The 19,721-nt window shown below is 39.6% G+C and overlaps 1 protein-coding gene across 4 annotated transcripts in view; it reads right to left on the bottom strand.

The window, feature by feature from the left end:
* Nucleotides 1-2,173: 2,173 nt before the first annotated feature.
* Nucleotides 2,174-19,721, bottom strand: part of gtf2h4 (general transcription factor IIH, polypeptide 4) — an 81,239-nt gene continuing 63,691 nt past the window's right edge. For 2 of the 4 annotated variants that reach the window (XM_050033991.1, XM_050033994.1), the window contains 8 exons: nt 18,198-18,266; nt 17,271-17,354; nt 12,896-13,061; nt 12,365-12,495; nt 6,032-6,079; nt 5,846-5,924; nt 4,148-4,209; nt 2,174-2,477 (listed from right to left, as the gene is read on the bottom strand). In XM_050033991.1, the coding sequence (XP_049889948.1) occupies nt 2,367-2,477; nt 4,148-4,209; nt 5,846-5,924; nt 6,032-6,079; nt 12,365-12,495; nt 12,896-13,061; nt 17,271-17,354; nt 18,198-18,266 (750 nt within the window). In that variant the 3' untranslated portion in view covers nt 2,174-2,366. The remainder of the gene's footprint in view (nt 2,478-4,147; nt 4,210-5,845; nt 5,925-6,031; nt 6,080-12,364; nt 12,496-12,895; nt 13,062-17,270; nt 17,355-18,197; nt 18,267-19,721) is intronic. The other 2 variants (XM_050033992.1, XM_050033993.1) reach the window with 2 other exon arrangements.

Here is a 19,721-nt window from a genome sequence, read left to right as displayed (position 1 = left end):
AAAAAAATGGAGAAGACATTATGTCCATGGAAATCAACATTATTCTTATTTGGTAAAGTCACCCTTGTTAATTAATTGTGTAACTCTCTCTCTATTTGTTAATGTCTCTTCCATCGCCTGATGAAATTTTTTATAAAAGATATAATCAAATAGTCTTTAATTTTATATGGAATAATAAACAAGAAAAAAAATCAAGTGTAAATATATATATAATGGCTTGAATGAAGGAGGAGTAAAGTTAATTAATCTTAAAGCATTAAACCTGTCTTTAAAAGCATCATGGTCACAGAAAATATATTGGAATTCCGATTGGAGCTCTTCACAACTTATTTGTAACACTCTTCCAGTATTTAAGTATAAACTTTTTCCATTTGTTCACATTGCAAAAATCCATTTTCAATGTATACAAAAAAATCCTCTATAATTTATCACCCTTTTTTATAGACATGATACAAGCATGGTTGCATTTTCAGTATTCCCAACAGATTCTGTTGACGCCATTTTACAACAAATGATATGGCTCAATTCTAGTATATTAATTAACAGATTACCTATCTTTTGGGAACAATTTGTTCAAAAAGGTATTATTTTTATAAACGATATAATTGATTTGAACGGTGACATTTATTCTTATAAATTTTTTTGTGAAACTTACGGATTTTTCTGTTGAGAATTTAGATATCATCAATTAGTAGCTGCAGTGCCTTCAGACTGGAAGAGAAATATGAAAAACGCGGGAAGGAAATTGTTAGTGTGTAAACCTTTCATAAAAAAATGTTTTTGGCTTAAAAGAAAAAAGATAAATTCTTTTATGTATACATTTTTCTTGCAGGCATATGATTTGAATGATAAACCACTTAAATTTCAAGTGTACTGGGAGGGGATATTCGATACCCCGTTGCCATGGGGACTTGTGTATAATTTAACTTATAAATCTATTCTAGACACTAAATCACAATATTTTCAGTTGAAAATTTTGTACAAAATATTGCCTACAAGAAAAACTCTTTTATTTGGAATATGGAAGATGATGAAAATTGTCGCTTTTGTAAATCTGAAGCTGAAGATATTTTGCATTTATTTTGGTTTTGTCCTCATGTAGTGAGCTTTTGGATAAACATTAAGAAATGGCTGGCATTGCACTCAATTATGTTAAATATGTGCCCTCAAACAATAATAGTTGGTGAACTGGGAAATAGATGTCCTAGCATTGTAAACACTGTTATTTTGTTAGGCAAGAGATTTATTTTTGAAAGCAAAGGAAAAGAAAGACTGACACTTCCCACTTTTCTTGCATTCTTAAAACATTATTTTATGTTGGAAGATATTATTGCTAACAGACAGGGAACAAGGAATGATTATGATTAAAAAATGGAATTCATTAAGGCCAAGTCTAAAAGAATGATGAGATTTTTCTATTTATTTGTTTGTCTTTGGTTACGTTTTGTATGTTTGTGATGTTTTGTTGTGCTCTCGTTTTAATTGTTGTATTGTTTTGGAGTGGTTTTGTTTTGTTTTTGTGCAGTTTCATGGTATTTGTCTTGTTTGGATTATTTTAATATTAAAAAATAAATATAAAAATAATAATAATAATATTCACAGGTCATATGTTAATGTTCCGGTAGAAGTGGATCTCTTGGTCAAAAGTCAAAAGGCTTGAAGTCTGTGTATTCACACATTCTCTTATATCAGCTTTATCACTCACAAACAATATTTTACCTCGTATTTCACCATGATATTCATCATGATTTATATTGATCAAGATCTGTAATGCCCCTGACAGCTATTACTTAAGGCTGTTCAGGTGTACCCTTCTGTCTTATCGTAACTTTGCGTTTCCTTGTCCAGGTGTCCTGAATTTGCTTTTCCCTCTTCAGGATACTTGCTTGTCATGCAATTTCAGCATTTCTCTTTGTGAGATGCTCAGTGTCATATACAACTCTGCCCTTCAGCTTTTTTGCAATTTTTATCACCTCAATCTTATGTTTTCTACTCACAAATTGAATGAATGTTCACATGCTCACACACCTGCACATGCATCCTGGTCCATGTCAATCTACACACATCTATCTTTAGACATTGCTTTATGTACAGTACATCAGACACAATTTAATTATTGACTTTTCTGCAAATAACATAACTACTCAATATGAAAGTAGAATGAGCAGAGGGGTATCATCATCTTATCAGTATTTAATTCAGGATACATGAAAGTCAACATTTCATGAAATATACAGAGAAATTATTTCATCTCCACTGTCTTACAGCACTCACAGCGATGAACAACTGTGGCTGAAAGAAAATCCTGTCACAGGAGGAACAGCAAGCAGGTGTGATACTACTGCTCTTCATTTCTCTTCCTCCAGTTAGGGGTTAGACTTCTGTCGTTTCCAGAACCTCTTGACCTCACTGTGTCCCTGTGGTGTCACCACCATCACCCGGTGAGCCACGTCCTGCCACACCAGACAGCCCAGACCCTGCATCACAATGACTTTATTAAACAACAGCAGGCAATTAAAGATAGGTCAGCACCTCACTTACATGGAATTCATCAAAGAGGTACAAAGGTCATCTAACTACTAGGAACTAATGGAACTGCAAACAGTTAATGATTATGTCATTAAATGGTGACAGAGCAGCAGTAAGTTGGAAAGGTCAGGAAATGGAGGGGTGGATCATTTTTGAAGCAGAGGCCCAGGTAGCAGGTAGAGCTGTACCCAGTGTCATATTTTCACATTCAACTCTTCTATTGGTCTGCAAATGAGGTGAGAGAGTGAGGAAAGGAGAAGGTGGACTATTGCACACACACTATTTCTCTAAGTTATTAATAACTTACTCGGAATGCTGCTTTGTCACTTTTTGACCAACTAAACAAAATACGTCCATGATATTTTCTCATAAGCTTACCTGAACCTGCCCAAGGGCGGTTATGGATTGAACCGCATATCACTACTACGCAGTCCCCACTAAAATCTAATTCTACAAATAGCATCATACTTTAAATATTTGTGTAGCCTAATCTTTAGCTGTAATTCTGCAGAGATACTGGATTTAAACAGAATGAAGACGAGAAAAAAAAATCTCCAAATCTCTCTCTCCAAGCCACAGTTGATAACTTATACAACTTATAAACTTGACAGCAGTCAATCATGTCAGTCACCATTAGTGAGCTGCAGTCAAACTCTGCAGGGCTGATCAAATATCAAACAAGATTCTGCATTGCCTATTTCTCACCTCAGACTATTTCAGAAACATACTACTCATCACTTGTTACTCTTTTCAAAAGTAATAAAATTATTTTACTTATTACTCCCTGCCAACAGTAAATTGTTACACTACTTGTTATTTTAATTTTCTGTTACACCCCATAGAAATTAGTAATTGCGAATTTCCCCAAAATTCGGATGTGTGACTCTGAATGTCAGGGTAATCACCGGTAAATGTAGCGAAGGCTAGGTAGCTTGCAAAGTTTTTTATATATATTTTTTTTTTATCTGGGGGTCTTCAGTTGCCTGGGACTATTTTTCCCAAAGCTCTGCCTGAAAGATGCCGGTCTACAGCAACAGTGTTTTTGTCATCTTTCCTCCCAACAAAGTCAAAGTAATGGGAATATTTCCAGCTGCTAAGGGAAGCGCTTCCACCCTCCAAATTAGCTTGCTTCTTTGTGATGTGCTTGCACAGTGCAATGATTACCAAAGTAAGTCTGCTGATGTGATGTTGCATTTCAAATTAGTCTTGATGTGATAACAAAAGTAACGCTGTAACTTGTTGTTTGGTTTTTTGGGTAACTGAAATTTTATCAATAATTAGTTACACTACACATTACTGGAAAAAGTAATTTTATTACTGTAATGGGTTACTGCCAACACTGATTTTAATGTACTGTTTAGCTGTTACATGAAAATGTACATATTATATTACACTTAATTTCTGCTCATATATGCCCTGAATCCTACACACTGGACCTTTAACAGGGTGTAAATCAATAGTAATCTGTGACAGCAGACTATACAGAGACAGAAAACAAATTATCATTTAGAAAACAAATAAATTATTCAGAAATCTAAATTAATTATAAAATCCATAGTAGTATTGGTTATGTGCTCATAAATTATTCATTCATCATAACAGGGAAAAACAATCCAACCTGGGCTCTGTCTCGCAGCACTTCAAAATCAGCCTGGGAGAGGAACTGGTTATAGAGCACTCCTGTAGGAGACATCGACAACATACAGACCGGTGAGACATGAGGTTAAAGGCCAGCACAACATCAATACTGAGCCCCTCTATTACTGTGTACAACATCTCATACAGTAAGAGTTGCTGCTCAGCTCTATTGACATGGTGAATTTACAATGTTTTACACAGCGTCTCAACTTTCTTGGAATCGAGATTGTTAACTGTCCTACAGGCTCACATGATACAATCAGTATAATGTACATTTCCATAGCATTAATTCTATCAACAACACTGTCACCACTCTGACACTTTCTGACTGTCACCAGTCTGACAGTGATACTCTCACCTTCTCTTTGTAAGAAAAACAGTTTTCATTCACCAAATACTTTCAGTTGCCTCTGCATGCTGTTTATTGATCACTCCTGACCTACTGACAAAAAATGTAACTTCCTGCAGATGTTACACATTAAAAACCTACCAGGAAAGGGAGGGATTTTGCCTACTGGGCCAATTGTAGGCTTTTAAAGTGAAACATACAATCAAAAAATTAACTGACTGCAATTATTTAGTAAATGAAAACAACTAAATTAAAAAGAGGATGTACATCGATCAGCCAAAACTGAATAACATCGATCATCTTGTTACAGTGCAATTTTCCATTGGGAAACCTTGGGTCCTGGCATTCATGTAAATGCTACCTGATGTGTTCCACCCATCCCAACACCGTTGCAGACCAAGTAAACCTCCTTATGGCAATGGCACTTGTCGATAGCAATGATGCTGATAATCCAGATCCCAATCTGATCAAACATTTGAGGGACATGCTGGTACACCAGAGGTACCCCCGATCCACGGAGGGTCCTCCTTGGACCAGACTTGGCTCTGACCTGTCAAGGCATGAACACAGGACATCTGGGGGGTGTCCTATAGTGTCTGGCACAAACGTGTTGGCTTCAGATCAATCAATCAATCAATCAATCAATCAATCAATCAATCAATCAATCAATTTTGTTTATAAAGCCCAATATCACAAATCACAGTCTGCCTCACAGGGCTTTACAGCATACGACATCCCTCTGTCCTTAGGACCCTCACAGCGGATAAGGAAAAACTCCCCCCAAAAAAAACCTTTAACGGGGGAAAAAAACGGTAGAAACCTCAGGAAGAGCAAGTGAGGAGGGATCCCTCTTCCAGGACGGACAGACGTGCAACAGATGTCGTACTTATCTTTAACAGATCTTTTGGGTCCTGTGGGTACCTAGTTTGCACTAGTGTTTAGGTTGGTGGGGCGTGTCTGGTGGCACCACATAAATGTCAGAGCCCAAGGTTTCCCAACAGAACACTGCATTGGAACAAGATGATCAATGTTGTTCACGTCACCTGTCAGTGGTTTAAATGTTTTGGCTGATAGGTGTACATTCAGCAGAGTGGTAAGTATGACATGGGTGTTGTTGTGGTGATAGTAATGCTTACAGTTAGTGCTGAAAAACTATACATTATACTGAATTCACGATGACAACACATAAACATGGAGGAACTGCTGAGTTTGCATTTACAGCAAATTAAAACAGAAGCAAGACAAACCTCTACTGCCTGGCATACACACACACACACACACACACACACACACACACACACACACACACACACACACAGATAAACTCACCCTCTGTGAACTGCAGTCGATCTCTCTCTAGCTCCCACAGTCTAATCTGATCTGTTATGGTTGGAGGTAGCACTGGGGTCTGAAGCACAGAGATGGAGGATGAAGATACACAGTGCAGAACCATTAAAGGCCAACCACTTATTGTTATTAGAATGAAGTGTGAGAAGAAAGAATGGTTTGATGTACCTGTTTGAGCATGACAGGGTGAGCCCTAGTCCTGAGAAAGTGGATAATCTGGAGGGTAGTGATGAAAGAAGATTTAACATACTCAGGTGGATGTTTTTAAATAAAATCCGATCTACACATACTGTTGGATAAAAACAATTTCCATAACATATCATACAGACATGAGGCAAAATGTGTGCAATTTCTGTTAACACATACAGTGGCATACGAAAGTTTGGGCACCCCTGGTCAAAATTTCGTTTACAGTGAATAGTAAAGTAAGTAGAAGATGAACTGATTTCCAAAGTTAAAGATGACACATTTCTTCAATATTTTAAGCAAGATTACTTTTTAATTACAATCTTCTACAGTTTCAAAACAACAAAAAAGGAAAACGACTAGGGCTGGGCGATATGGCCTAAAAAAAAAAAAAAAAATCTCCCCGATTTTTTCCACAACAAATCCGATTCACGATTTAAATCGATTTTTTCCCCTCCTACTTAAAAAAAATATATTTGCGGCCTGGTAACACATACCTGGGGTCCAAAACTTTCAGCATGTGAATAAACCCCGGCTTTTCCACGGTAGCCTATATACTGTATGGGCACCATATCTCTTGCAATATATCGCGACTGCATCTGTGATCGCTTTCCACCGGACCCCTTTCTTATCATACGGCAGTGTTTCCCCTACCATTATATTGGATCACAACAGAAGTCAATTAAGGTTACCTTTCCTATAGAACAGGTCAAAACCTTGTCCTTTTATTAAACAAACTAAATAGCCTTATGTTACAGGCTGAGCCTGATGTGTGTGGCTTGTGTGTGTGTGTGTGTGTGTGTGTGTGTATAGTTGATGTAGGAGGTATGAGACGTTAGTGCGCCGGGTGTGGTGTGTGACGTCAGACGGATGCGCCCCAGGAAGAAAGTGAGGCATGTGCTATGTTGTTTACATCGAGCAGCCACAGTGAAGAAGCCTACGCAGTTCTGCATGCTGTTTTTGAGTTATTTCCCTCTATGTAAAAGTCAGACACTGATGAGAGAGGCTGTGCATCATCCCTGCAGTGCTGAAAATAAAGTGCCGTTCTCCAACGCAGACGAAGTCCTGTTGTTTATGTGTTGTTGCCACAACAAGCTAACACAAGCTAAAGGAGCTAATGGTCCCTTTACTACGGTTTGGGGGTCTGCCAGCTTGGCGTTGGTAACACTTAATTATCTTATTTACACAACGGCATGTCATTTCTGTCCCTACACGGTGTGCATCTAAAATCCTCCTCTGCTCTGTGTCGCGCACGGCGGAGTTCGGCCCTGATGCGCGCGCACCCACACACAGACACAGGTGAGCACACAAAAGCACTGAAGAACTCATTCCCTTTCTTGAGAACGAGTTCTTCCCCGCTCGCTGCCATGTTGTTTGTGTATCAAGCGCGCGGGGGGGAGGGGTGAGCCCACTCTGAACTACGGGAGCCCAGCGGGGAGCGGCGGTGGCAGATTTTAAAGAGAAACTCGATTTTCATTAAAACAAATCGACCTAAACTACAAATTCAAATTAATCGATAAAATCGATTTATCGCCCAGCCCTAAAAATGACCTAAAGCAAAAGTTTGGGCACCCTGCATGGCCAGCACTCAGTAGCACCCTTTTGGCTGTGATACTTGCCTTAAACTTAACATTTTTTGTATCCAGCTAAGAGTCTTTCAATTCTTGTTTGGGGGATTTTCGCTTATTCTTCCTGCAAAAGGCTCCAAGCTCTGTGAGATTCTTGGGCGGTCTTCATGCACTGCTCTTTTGAGGTCTATCCACAGATTTTTTTACTATGTTTAAGGGGGGACTGTGAGGGCCATGGCAAAACCTTCAGCTTGCATCTCTTGAGGTAGTCCACTGTGGATTTTGAGGTGTGTTTAGGATCACTGTCCTGTTGTAGAAGCCATCCTCTCTTCATCTTCATCTTTTTTACAGATGGTGTGGTGTTTGCTTTCAGAATTTACTGGAATTTAATTGAATCCATTCTTCCCTCTATCTGTGAAATGTTTCCCATGCCACTGGCTGCAATGCAAGCGCAAAGCATCATCAATCCACCCCTGTGTGTGTTTTTTTTTTTAAAAGATTATTTTTATGGGCTTTTTGCCTTTAATGGACAGGAAAGTGTGTGAAATGGGGAGAGAGAGAGAGAGTGGGGAGTGACACGCAGCAAAGGCCCGCAGGCCGGAATCGAACCCGCGGCCACTGCAGCGAGGCATTGCCTCTGTACATGGGGCGCCGGCACTATACACTACGCTACCGACGCCCCTCCATCCCTGTGATTAACAATTCAGGTGTCCTTTTCATGAAGTTCTGCATCCTTTTCTCCAAACATACCATTGCTCATTGTGTCCAAAGTGTTCTATTTTAACTTCATCAGTCCACGGGACTTGTTTTCAAAAAGCATCAGGCCTGTTTACATGTTCCTTTGTGGTGTGGTGAGGATGCAGGAAAGGTTTTCTTCTGATGACTCTTCCATGAAGGTCATATTTGTACAGGTGTCGCTGCACAGTAGAACGGTGTACCACCACTCCAGAGTGATAAATCTTTCTGCAGGTCTTTAGCAGTCAAACAGGAGTTTTAAATAGCCTTTCTAACAATCCTACCAACAGCACTCAGAAAGTTTTCTTGATCTTCAAGACCTCAACGTGACCTCCACAGTTCATGTTAACTGCCATATCTTAATTACATTCCTACCTGAAAACGCTTTGCCATCTTCTTATAGTCTTTTCCTGCTTTGTGGGCATCAGTTATTATAGTATTTAGAGTGCTAGGCAGCTGTTTAGAGCCCATACCTGCTGATTGTTGGGACAAGGTTACAGGAGTCAGAGTATTTATAAAGCTTTTAAATTTGCATCACCTGGCCTTTCCTAACAGTGACTGTAAACAAGCCATAGTCCTAACATGTTAATTATGGTCTGAGACCCTGTTAAGAGTTGTCTGAGAGCTAAAATGTCTTGGGGTACCCAATCTTTTGCATGGTGCTCCTTTCATTTTTTCCCCACTCTAACAAAACAAAAACAATACACCAATCTTCCTTAAAATGTTGACAAGAATGTTTCATCTTTAAATTCATGCCTTTTTGAGGCAAGTTCATTTTCTACTTAATTAACTATTCACAGAAAGCCAAATTTTGAAAAGGGGTGCCCAAAATTTGCATGCCACTGTATTTTCTTAGTACCTGCATTGGTACCAACAGTTTAAAAAAGGGCTAAGCTACTTTTTAAAAATGTTTTTGGTTAAATCTTAATACTTCACTCCCCGAATGAGCCTTGGTAAATCGTTTACACACCCCGTGTTCTGTTGAATTTGTGAAGAAAACTGCATTCTTCTCGCATGACTCCATGGTGAATGGAGAATACAAAAATGGAGAAAATTCTTGATGAATTGAAGTCAAACAGACAGCCCTTTCTGATGGGGAACTGAACAGAAAGTGAAGTTTGATTTTTGCTTTCTTTAAAGCCAGACTCGATTGGCAAAAACAGTAATTTTACCTCACTGAACACGCCAGCTGCTGGTCTACCACCGCTTCAGTAAGTTAGTTTGTTTGTGTTACTGTGTGACTTTGGTATTTTTAAGGTTTGTTCAGATTCACCAAAACATAGAGAAGTTTTACTTTCTGTTCAGTTGCCCGCTTGAAATGGCTGTCTATTTGAGTAGCACAACTGGACATATGAGACTTGGATTATACTGCACCAGGGCCCTATTTCAGAAGGCAGGATTAGTGAAAACTCTGAGTATGTTGAGCCTGAGATGAGGGAAACTCTGAGTTTTCCGTTTCACAAAGCTGCTAGCTCGCAGGTTTGCTTCATCTAAGCCTGAGGCTGAGCATGTAGCAGGAAGGAAAAACATGTCCTTTTGTGAATAAAGTCATGGACGTTGAGGCAAAATTAATTCAGAAGCTGTTGCTAAGGAGAAGGTGATTAGACCCAGTTTGGATGTCTCCCCAGAGGAGTGACTATATGACAGATACTGTTTGACCTCACACGCTATCATTTATCTAACAATCTGTTCCACCCACATATATAAAATATTACACATCGTGGATTTACATTATCTTTGGAGCAAATTGCATGCATTGCCCTTTGATTCTTCAGACAAGACAGCGGTTTGTCAGGCTGTAAGAAAGGTGACTCTGGCTCTGAAAAGACATTTGCCCGTTTTTCGTAGTTTTCCCTGGGCATAAATCAGAATGGATTATCAAAATAATGCGTGGTGCATCGGTGACTTAGTGGATGTAGCGGATGCCCCGTGATCTGACGCTCAGTCCTTGATAAGGCAGCCACGGGTTCAAACCCAGCCTGCAGCCTCCCACGCGTCTTTCCCACCCTTCCCCTTAACATTATGCTGTTTTGCCATTAAATACAACAAAAGCCCAAGAAATAATCTTTAAAAAAAGAGGAATTCCACAGAACTGTAGGTTTGTCAAGAAATTAATCTACGTGGATACATGATGCAATGATTTATGAATACTTTTCATATGTTCAAAGATTCCGCAGTGTAATTGGCTCATTTATGGGACTCAACATCCCATCTTAGCTCCATCCGAGAATAAGGGAGATTACGTGAACCAGAAGTCATTTAACAGCAATTCAACAATTCAATTAACCTCAGCCTAATATTGACAGAATTAAGTAAGTATAAGCAAAATGTCTACTAGTCTGTACAATATCTTTGTGTTTGATTTTGAGTTGCTGCCCAGTGCATTTGGGCTCCATCAGATTACAGCTGAATAAGAGGATATAGCACATTATATTAAAATATATGAACACTGTTAAGATATAAAAATGTTGATATATTTTCTGTATATTAGACACATTAACTCATCACATTACATAACATCACTTCACATTACCTATTAACACACTCTGCAATCTTTTCCCATCACACCTCATGCTGTTTAGCTGCAGCTGCTGCATTAGATTTGTTTCTCATGTTTTCGTTCACGGTCAGTAAAATCTCCGACTCAGCTGGGATGAAACAAGTGGTTTTCTGCTTTCTGCCATTGAAAATCACGTTATCTGCACTCTACTGATGATGGTTTTTGCTGCTCGCCGTGAACGCGCTTTCCTCAGGCTGAACATACTCAGAGTTTCCCAGCTCAGGCTCAGTCAACCCGGAGATCAGGATTAGGCTCAGAGTTTGTTGAGCCTGCTTTCTGAAATAGGGCCCAGTTGTGTGTGATGGCTTGTGAATGTGTGTTTTGAAATATATTTGCATTGTGAAATGCAGTTGTATATGACTACAATTCCCCAAGAATTTTCTTCATTTTTGGATTCTTCATTAATCAGAGGCATGTGGGAAAAAACAATTTCTTTCTTTCTTCACAAATTCAATGTAACACAGGGTGAGTAAGTGATATACAAATGGTCATTTCATGTGTCACATATACTGTAGAATTCTGCTCATCACTGGACACTGCCTTTGATTATTTATCTGGTTAGAATTTAGAGAAAGGGGACTCACTGACCTCTGTGTGGTGTTGTGTGGTGTAGACAAAAAGGCATGAAAAAGGACTCAGCACAAAACCACTATGAATTGGATGACAAGATTTGCAGGATTTGTGAGCTTGCAGTAGATGCACGCTTCCCTCTGCATAGTGATATAGCTGGCAGGTGTAGTTAGGAAAAAAGAAAATAGTTCCTACATGAAACTGCTAACAACAAGGTCTGTGGATTATCTTGAGTATCCAGGTCATGACTTCTGGAAAAAGAAAGGTTTTCAAATGTATTTTTTGGCACTCTGAGCACTACAAGCCGAGTGCCATCTAGTTCCATTATATTGGAGACAGGACAAACATCTCTGTGGCCGAAAACTTGACAACTCACACCAAAACAATCTAAGGTGATACTTAGCACTACAGGTAAGAGGTAAAATATGGAGTTTTGATTTTTGGGTTAACTGTCTTTTTAAGGAGTGAAATTGATTTAATGCATAGTGTTTAATTGTTGTTGAAAATGCTCAGTTTTAATGTTTTTAAATGACTTTTATGTTTGATTTTTTTCGTCATAAAATATGGATTTTTGATTTTGGGGTGGGGTGAGCTGGTCCTTTAAGGTGAAAAGTTACATATTACATAATGTGCATATACACATGTCAAAGACCAAGTTTCTTTTTTATTTTATTTAATACACACTTCCTGAATTTGTTAAAGTCACAACACAACAAAAGTGAGTTAGGATAATATCTGGGTATGTGTGGGGCAACTGGGCACTGTTGTGGTAGCATATATTTTTCTCTATTAATATTTCTCATATTTTTGCATTGTTAATTATATAAGTGAAAAACCCTAACCTTGTCCTGTAGTAGTACAGTGTGTGCAGTAGTTGAGTACCTGTTGTGCTGTGATGCCGTTAGCGATGGCTTGTTGCACTGACTCCCTTGTTACTTGAGCCACCACTACATTCGGGAAGCGATAGAGCATTTCACTGAAGAGAGCCACCAGCGCAATCTGAAGTTCAGAGTCTGGGAGAGACACACAAACAAGTCAGTACAGGTTCTGTAAGGAACCCCCAAGTTATGCATCTTTTCTGCCGTGATGTGAAGCATTTTAACAAGAGAATATGACCAAATGCATTAAGAGACAATGAATAAATGTTGAACTCTTCCTTGATGTCTTGCTACTGGAAGTGTACCTGGGTCATCTGTATGGTAGACACTGGTGTTAATGATTTAACCCTAATGCAGTTCACAGTTCACTCAACTTACTCAGAACCACAGCCAGCTAGTGTTGCTATAACCCCATGTACAAGAGTCTCCCAGTCCTCTCACAAATACTCTAATATGAACAGGGACTTAAACATGTGATAGAATGTATTTATTAGTGTTTACATGCAGCACAGAAAGCTTCCAGGTTCAGACATACTTGTGTAGGCGTAGATACGATAATTGGTCTCTACCACAATAAAGCCTGCGTCTCCAGTACCAGTGGTGGAAGTCAAATTGGAGGAGGAGGAGGGTAAAGAGCTGGTAGTAACTCCTGCAGCCAGAGTGATGGCTAATCTGGTGGGGTAGTAGCGTCTTGACTTCCTCTGATGAAAATAGACAGAAAATAGACAAAAATTACAGAAATCTAAGGTTTCAGAACTACGTATACTTATTATAATTACATGCAGGATATCCAAACTAATTTCACTCAACAATTTCATTGTTTAGTTCAGTTTCATACATGTATTCTAAACTGAGACTTTTTTTCTTTCAGCAAGCTGAAAGCTGATATGGCTGTCCTTCATCAAACACATGATGGTTTCTGCAAAAACTGACAATTACTAAAGTCACAGCTAGGGTTAAATCCCCAAGTGAAATAAAATCAAACTCCTACCAAAAGTAAACATCATTACAAATACCTTAAAAGAATACTTCACCCTCAAAATGATCATTTGTTTATCAATTACTGACCCTGTTTTACATTGAATTTGTGAAGAATTTTTTTTTCTTGTTTACCTCTAAAGTGAACAAAGAATCCAGACACAGAGAAAATTTCAGCAGCATGGAGACATTGATATTGAATCTGGGGTGCCGTAAGCTTCCATTAGGTGGAGTTGTGTTGCTACCCCCTCTCTTGGATCTCCGCAAGTGTTGTGAGGACTCTAAAACTTCACCTGAGCCTCCATCAGCATATGGAATCTGGTGTTATGGCTGACTGTTTAAGTGACCATTCTGTTATATTTTGTGTCTGGAAAATTAAAATTCCAAGCTCTCCGCCTAAATATATTAGATTTAGACAATGCAAGAATATTGAGAGTTTTATTCAAGATATAATTGCTATTAATTGGAACAGATTTCAGCTAATTCCTTTCATGGAAGATGCCTGGAATTTTTTTCATTCTGAATTATTAAATGTCATTGATAAACACGCCCCTATGAGAACAGTTAGAGTTAAAGGCAGGCACTTACCTTGGATTAGCTCTGAACTCATTAGCTTATTCAAACAAAGGGATAAAGCCTGTCTAAATACCTTCCAAAGATCCTGTTGACTGGGAATCCTACAGATGTCTGAGGAATTTGTGTAAAACCAAAACAAGGAATGCCAAATCCAACTACTATAAAGACAGCCTTTCTCATAATTTTTATAATCCTAGACAGTTTTGTCCATAAACCAGATTTGACAACAATCAAATTATTTCTGATCCGCCACTCATTTCTCAGGCTTTTAATCATCATTTCTCATCCATCTGTGGTTCCCAACTCAACAACTTACATAACACAGCTTGTTCCCCTAATCCCGTTTTTACCAATAGCTCTTTTTCCTTGAGCAAAATCCTTCCCATTGATGTCTTTCATGGCATATGTGAGCTCAAACACAGCTCCAGTGCTGGCCCTGATGGTTTAGATGCCAAATTTCTTAAAATAGCCACAGATATATGAATGTATCCCCTTGCAGATCTATTTAATCTTTAATTGTCTACCTGCTCAATTCCTTCCATATGGAAATGCGCCAGTTACTCCCCTTTTCAAAGTTGGAGATCCAACTGACATGAATAACTACCGCCCAATTTCTATTATTTGTTCTGTTGCTAACATTTTTGAGAAACTCATCTTCATTCAACTATCGCAGTACATATATTTATTTAATATTCTTTCTCCATTCCAATCAGGTTTTAGATCCAAGCATTCCACCACTCTCTTAAAATTCACCAATGATTTATTCTCCTCCTTTGATAAAGGCCAACTCACCGGTGCAATATTTATTGATCTCTCCAAAGCTTTTGATATGGTCGACCACTACCTCCTCCTTGACAAGCTATATTCTATTGGTTTTTCACAACATGCTCTCTTTTGGTTTAATTCATATGTTCATAACAGACGTCAATGTGTTGCTATTCAGGGTTCTCAGTCTGATTATTTAATTGTTGAAAAGGGTGTTCCGCAAGGTTCTACCTTAGGTCCACTTCTTTCTTCCATTTTTATTAATGATTTACCAAGTATATGTTCTCAATGTTCTGTTCATCTTTATGCTGATGATACTGTCATTTATACATCTCACAGTGATATATCTCAAATCCAGAATACTCTACAGTCAGATTTCAGCCTGGTCCAAAAATGGTTTTTCAACAACAAGCTTGTACTAAACATGAAGAAGTCTGGCAGCATGTTATTTCACACACGTTACAATTACTCACATCCCCACAATTTGCAAATTAATTTTGATGATGGTTCACTTCTTGAGACTGTTAGCTCCTTCAAATATCTTGGACTTCGGCTTGACCTGGAACTCTCTTTCAAACTTTATATTGACTCTGTTGTTAAGAGAACCTATGGATGTCTCAGCCAACTATATCACTCTATCAAGTGTTTTACTTCTGATGTTAGAAAAAGAATAACTTCTCAACTCATTCTGCCTATCATTGATTATGCTGATATTGTTTACCAGAACACATTTTTTTTGTGCGTGTGTGTGTGTGTGGGGGGGGGGGGGTTAGCCTTTAATGGATAGGACAGACAAGTGTGAAGGGGGAGAGAGAGAGGGAGTGACATGCATGACATACATGACGGCAACAGCCTTGTACATGGGGCGCCTGCCCTACCACTAAGCCACTGACCCCTACCAGAACACATTTGACAGTTACCTCAAGCCCCTTAATATGATTTATAATTCCCTATGTAGATTTATTTTGAGATGTCCATTTAGAACTCACCACTGCTGCATGTACAAATCACTTAATTGGTTGCATCTTAACAATAGAAGACAATTTCACTGGGTTTTGTTCATCTTTAATTGTATTCACTCTAACTGTCCTTCCTATTTAAGTCAGCTTCTTGTTCCATTTAGTTCCTCTTATTGACTCAGACATATGCAATACCCATTCTTTTTTGTACCCAGGATTTTTAAAGAAATTGGTCACAGGTCTTTCCAATACAAAGCTCCATCGAACTGCCATAATCTTCCTCCTCATTTGAGATCCATTACCTCCTTCCACTGCTTTAGGTCATCTTTATTTTCTTTTGTTAAAACAACCTGCTCCTGTTTCTAATTTGAGTATAATTCATGTACAACATTCAGTTCATTGTATTCAATTTTTCTGCATATCATTTGAAGACTGGGGTGTGGGTGGGAGAGGGTGAGCAAGCATCTGTTTTTATATAATTGTAGTTTGCTTTGTGTTTGTTTTTTCTTGTACTGTCTGTTTTGTATTATTGTTTTGGTTTATGTAGGTATATATGTATGCATGTGTTATTTGTGTACTTAGGACCCCCTCGAAAATGAGATGCTACATCTCAAGGGGCTATCCCTCAATAAATTCAAATATGGGTGATTAGACAATAGGTGAATTTTCATTTTTGGGTGCGCTATCCCTTTAAGCTAATGCAAAGGTGTAGGAAGTACAGATCTTTCTGTAAAAGTAGTAACAACTTTGTGTGGTTGTCTGTTGAGGAGCTGCAGCGTGACATATCCAGTGTGTGCTGGAGCGGCGTACAGTATAACGTGCCACCCCATGGCGGCGCCAGTGTGTTTTCAGCTTTTTACAACTCATGCAGTATAATCCAAGTCTCATTTATCCAGTTGTATGCTCAGTACTCAGTTCAAACACGTACCCAGGTACACTTCTCAGCCATGCAAGAGACTGTTTGTACTGATGTGCTATACACTGTAATGTTTTAGTGAAAATGCATGTGTCTGAGAAGTACTAAGCATACAGCTGAGACTTGGATTATACTGCAGGGGATGTGTGAGAGTTTATAAACAGATGTTTTGATAGAGTTTTGCCATTGTTAAAGTGGTCCCTGTTAACTACAATTCATAATGAATGTTCACCTTTTTTGGATTCTCCATTCAACATGAAGGCATGCAATAAAAACAAAGTTTACTTCATGACCTCAGTGTTACATTGGGTAAATAACTGATATACAAATAATCACTTTTAAGTATTCCTTTAAGGTCCGATTGAGCTGTCGGTAACTGCCATTATTAGTTGCTGCCGATGTACAAGCTGTTATTGCTATAACATACCTGAATACAATACCCAATCTATCTGACTTTCACTTTTGAACATGCACTACAGCTGAACATCAGTTACATATAATCATATAAACCATCTGCTCCTTTTTATTTCAGTTGAGTGTATCTGTTGACTCATTTTCTAGTTGCAATGCAGCTTCAGGTGTATACCATCACTGTGTTGTCACTGCAGTGACCCAGCGTCCCCATGAAGATCATCACAGTTTCTTCTCATAGTAATGAAGTGGTACTGACAGTATCGTAAGTGTTAGTCGATCTTTCCTCTCCTTCTCAGTCTCACCTTCCTCTGGAAGACAAGTCCAAACTCCCGCAGATGCTGCAGGAAGGTGAGTAATGACTCGCTCATGCCCTCCACTGAGTAATCCTGAGGCACACAGGCAACACATGATCAATAAGAAACTCAAACTAAACTAGAATTTGTAAAACCTCAGATCAGGGGTTGAGCTAGAATGGGTGGGTCATTCTGTGAACTTTACTCCAGTACAGTTTCAGGATTAGTAATGCTGTTTATTCCAAATCCCTACCCTACCTTTGTTATATATCTTAAAAATAGTAACATCAGTTTATGACTCTAAGTTTTTTTTTTTTTTTTTGGTAAGAGTGAAAATTAGTCATCCTCAGCATTTGATGTGTTAAACCTGCTCCATGCTTCTTGGGGTCAGCACAGTATGGACAGCAATATTGTGCAACTGCAGCATGGGTTACTGTGCGTGAAGGGTCTGAATACCGAACCATGCAGCTCCAAGATTTTGTAACAACATGTGACCATCCGCACCGCGCTGACCAACTGCAAGAAGCATGAAATGGTTTCAGAATGATGGAGAAAGCTGGAGAAAATAAAGAGAGACACAGATACAAATAGGATGTATGTTTTGCCAGGATGATTTATTTCATCCTTGGCAACTCTCCTGTATTTACCAAATGATGTAAATATTTTTAGGCATTCTCTTATTTCAAATGGCTTAAAAAATGATGCATACAGCTGCTGTGAATCTGAACCAATCCCACGTGGATGCCCTGGTTTGGGTTGAGCCCTGAATGTTTAAAGCATCTTGCTCTGGCCCGGCCTCAGACCGCCAACATTATCATGTTGTTTTTCAGCATGCACACACACACACACACACACACACACACACACACACACACACACACACACACACACACACCGCTCTGAGGATCACACAGAAGCAAACTGCTGCACACTTACTCTGCCAAGAGTAGAAAAACTGAGCTGGAATAAGAAGGACAAGATCTCCACCAGGTCCATCCCTCTGGACTGAAAGAGACAAATTATGAAATGTATATGAGAAAAGATGTTCTAAAATAAAAGCAGTTATTCAAATAATAGCTGGCATGAACAAAATAAATGTTGGCCTCTAACAAAAAACATTAAGGGGAATTGGAATTACTCACACATAAATTCAGTATAATATACATTTCTACACTACATCATCAGCACAACCGTTATGTCATACTCACTACTTTGTTGAAATAGTTCTCCTTTCAACAGAAAGGACAATGAAGATGAAGATGGCGCCCCCAGTGCGGACGCCTGTTACAGCAGCTCCTGCTCACCCCCAAGCTTTTTCTCTATTTTTTCTTTTTAACTTTCTTACTTTGAGTTTTTTTCAGTTTAGCTAGCTAGCACTTATGTTTTGCTTTGGTATGGAGGCGAAGACCGCTCTCTTTATAGCGGTCTTTCTCCCATTTTTCATTGGATATGATCGTGTGCGGGGATCCGGTGCCCAGCCGTGCCTCCATTGTTTACACCCGGGATCAGCTGTTAGCGCTACAACACACTGCGGTGCGGCCCGAGGGGAGGCACGATATTCACCGCGAGCTGCGAAGAAGGAAACGGGGATGTCGCGCCGGAGTGCAGCGCCGACACCGGAGGAGACGGTACAAACCCGTCCTCCCGTCCGTTGTCAAGATGGACGAGCTGTCGGCGCTGACTCGCCATCAGAGGGAGTACCGGCAGAGCAGCGTGCTGGTGTTTACCGAGACATGGCTGAACGCGGAAGTACCGGACACGATCGCCGCGCTGGACGGATTCCAGCTCATCAGATACGACAGGACAGCGGACAGCGGTAAGAGGAAAGGACGGGGGCTGGCTGTGTTTGTGAATGATAGATGGTGTAACTCTGGGCACATCACTATCAAGGAACAGCATTGATGCAGGGACATTGAGCTGCTGGCTGTTGGCATGAGACCATATTATCTACCCAGGGAGTTTTCTCATGTCATTATGGTAGCAGTGTATGTCCCCCCCCCCCCGTCTGCAAAGGCTGATTCTGCTTGTCACATTCTCCACTCTGTTACGAGTAGGCTGCAAACACAGCACACTCAGGCCCTCCTTCTGATCTCTGGGGATTTCAACCACACCTGTCCATCCACCACCCTGCCCACCTTCACCCAGTATGTTTCCTGCCACACCAGAGACAATAAAACACTGGATTTATTTTATGCCAACACCAAGGAGGCATACCACTCATCCCCGCTGGGAAAAGATGATCACAACCTGGTTCATCTTCTGCCTGTCTACAGACCTCTGGTGCAGAGAGAACCAGCAGCGATTCCCATGGGGAGGACATTGACAGTATGACATCATGCATTACGGATTATATTAACTTCTGTGTGGAAAGCACCGTACCCACCAGGACTGTACGCTGCTTCTCCAACACCAAACCCTGGATTACTCCAGATATAAAAGCTCTCCTGAAGGAGAAGCGGA

This window comes from Epinephelus moara, chromosome 22 (assembly GCF_006386435.1).
Source record: "Epinephelus moara isolate mb chromosome 22, YSFRI_EMoa_1.0, whole genome shotgun sequence".
Taxonomy (NCBI): domain Eukaryota; kingdom Metazoa; phylum Chordata; class Actinopteri; order Perciformes; family Serranidae; genus Epinephelus; species Epinephelus moara.
Note: the sequence above shows the minus strand (reverse complement) of the source record. Positions and strands in the feature narration are given on the sequence as shown.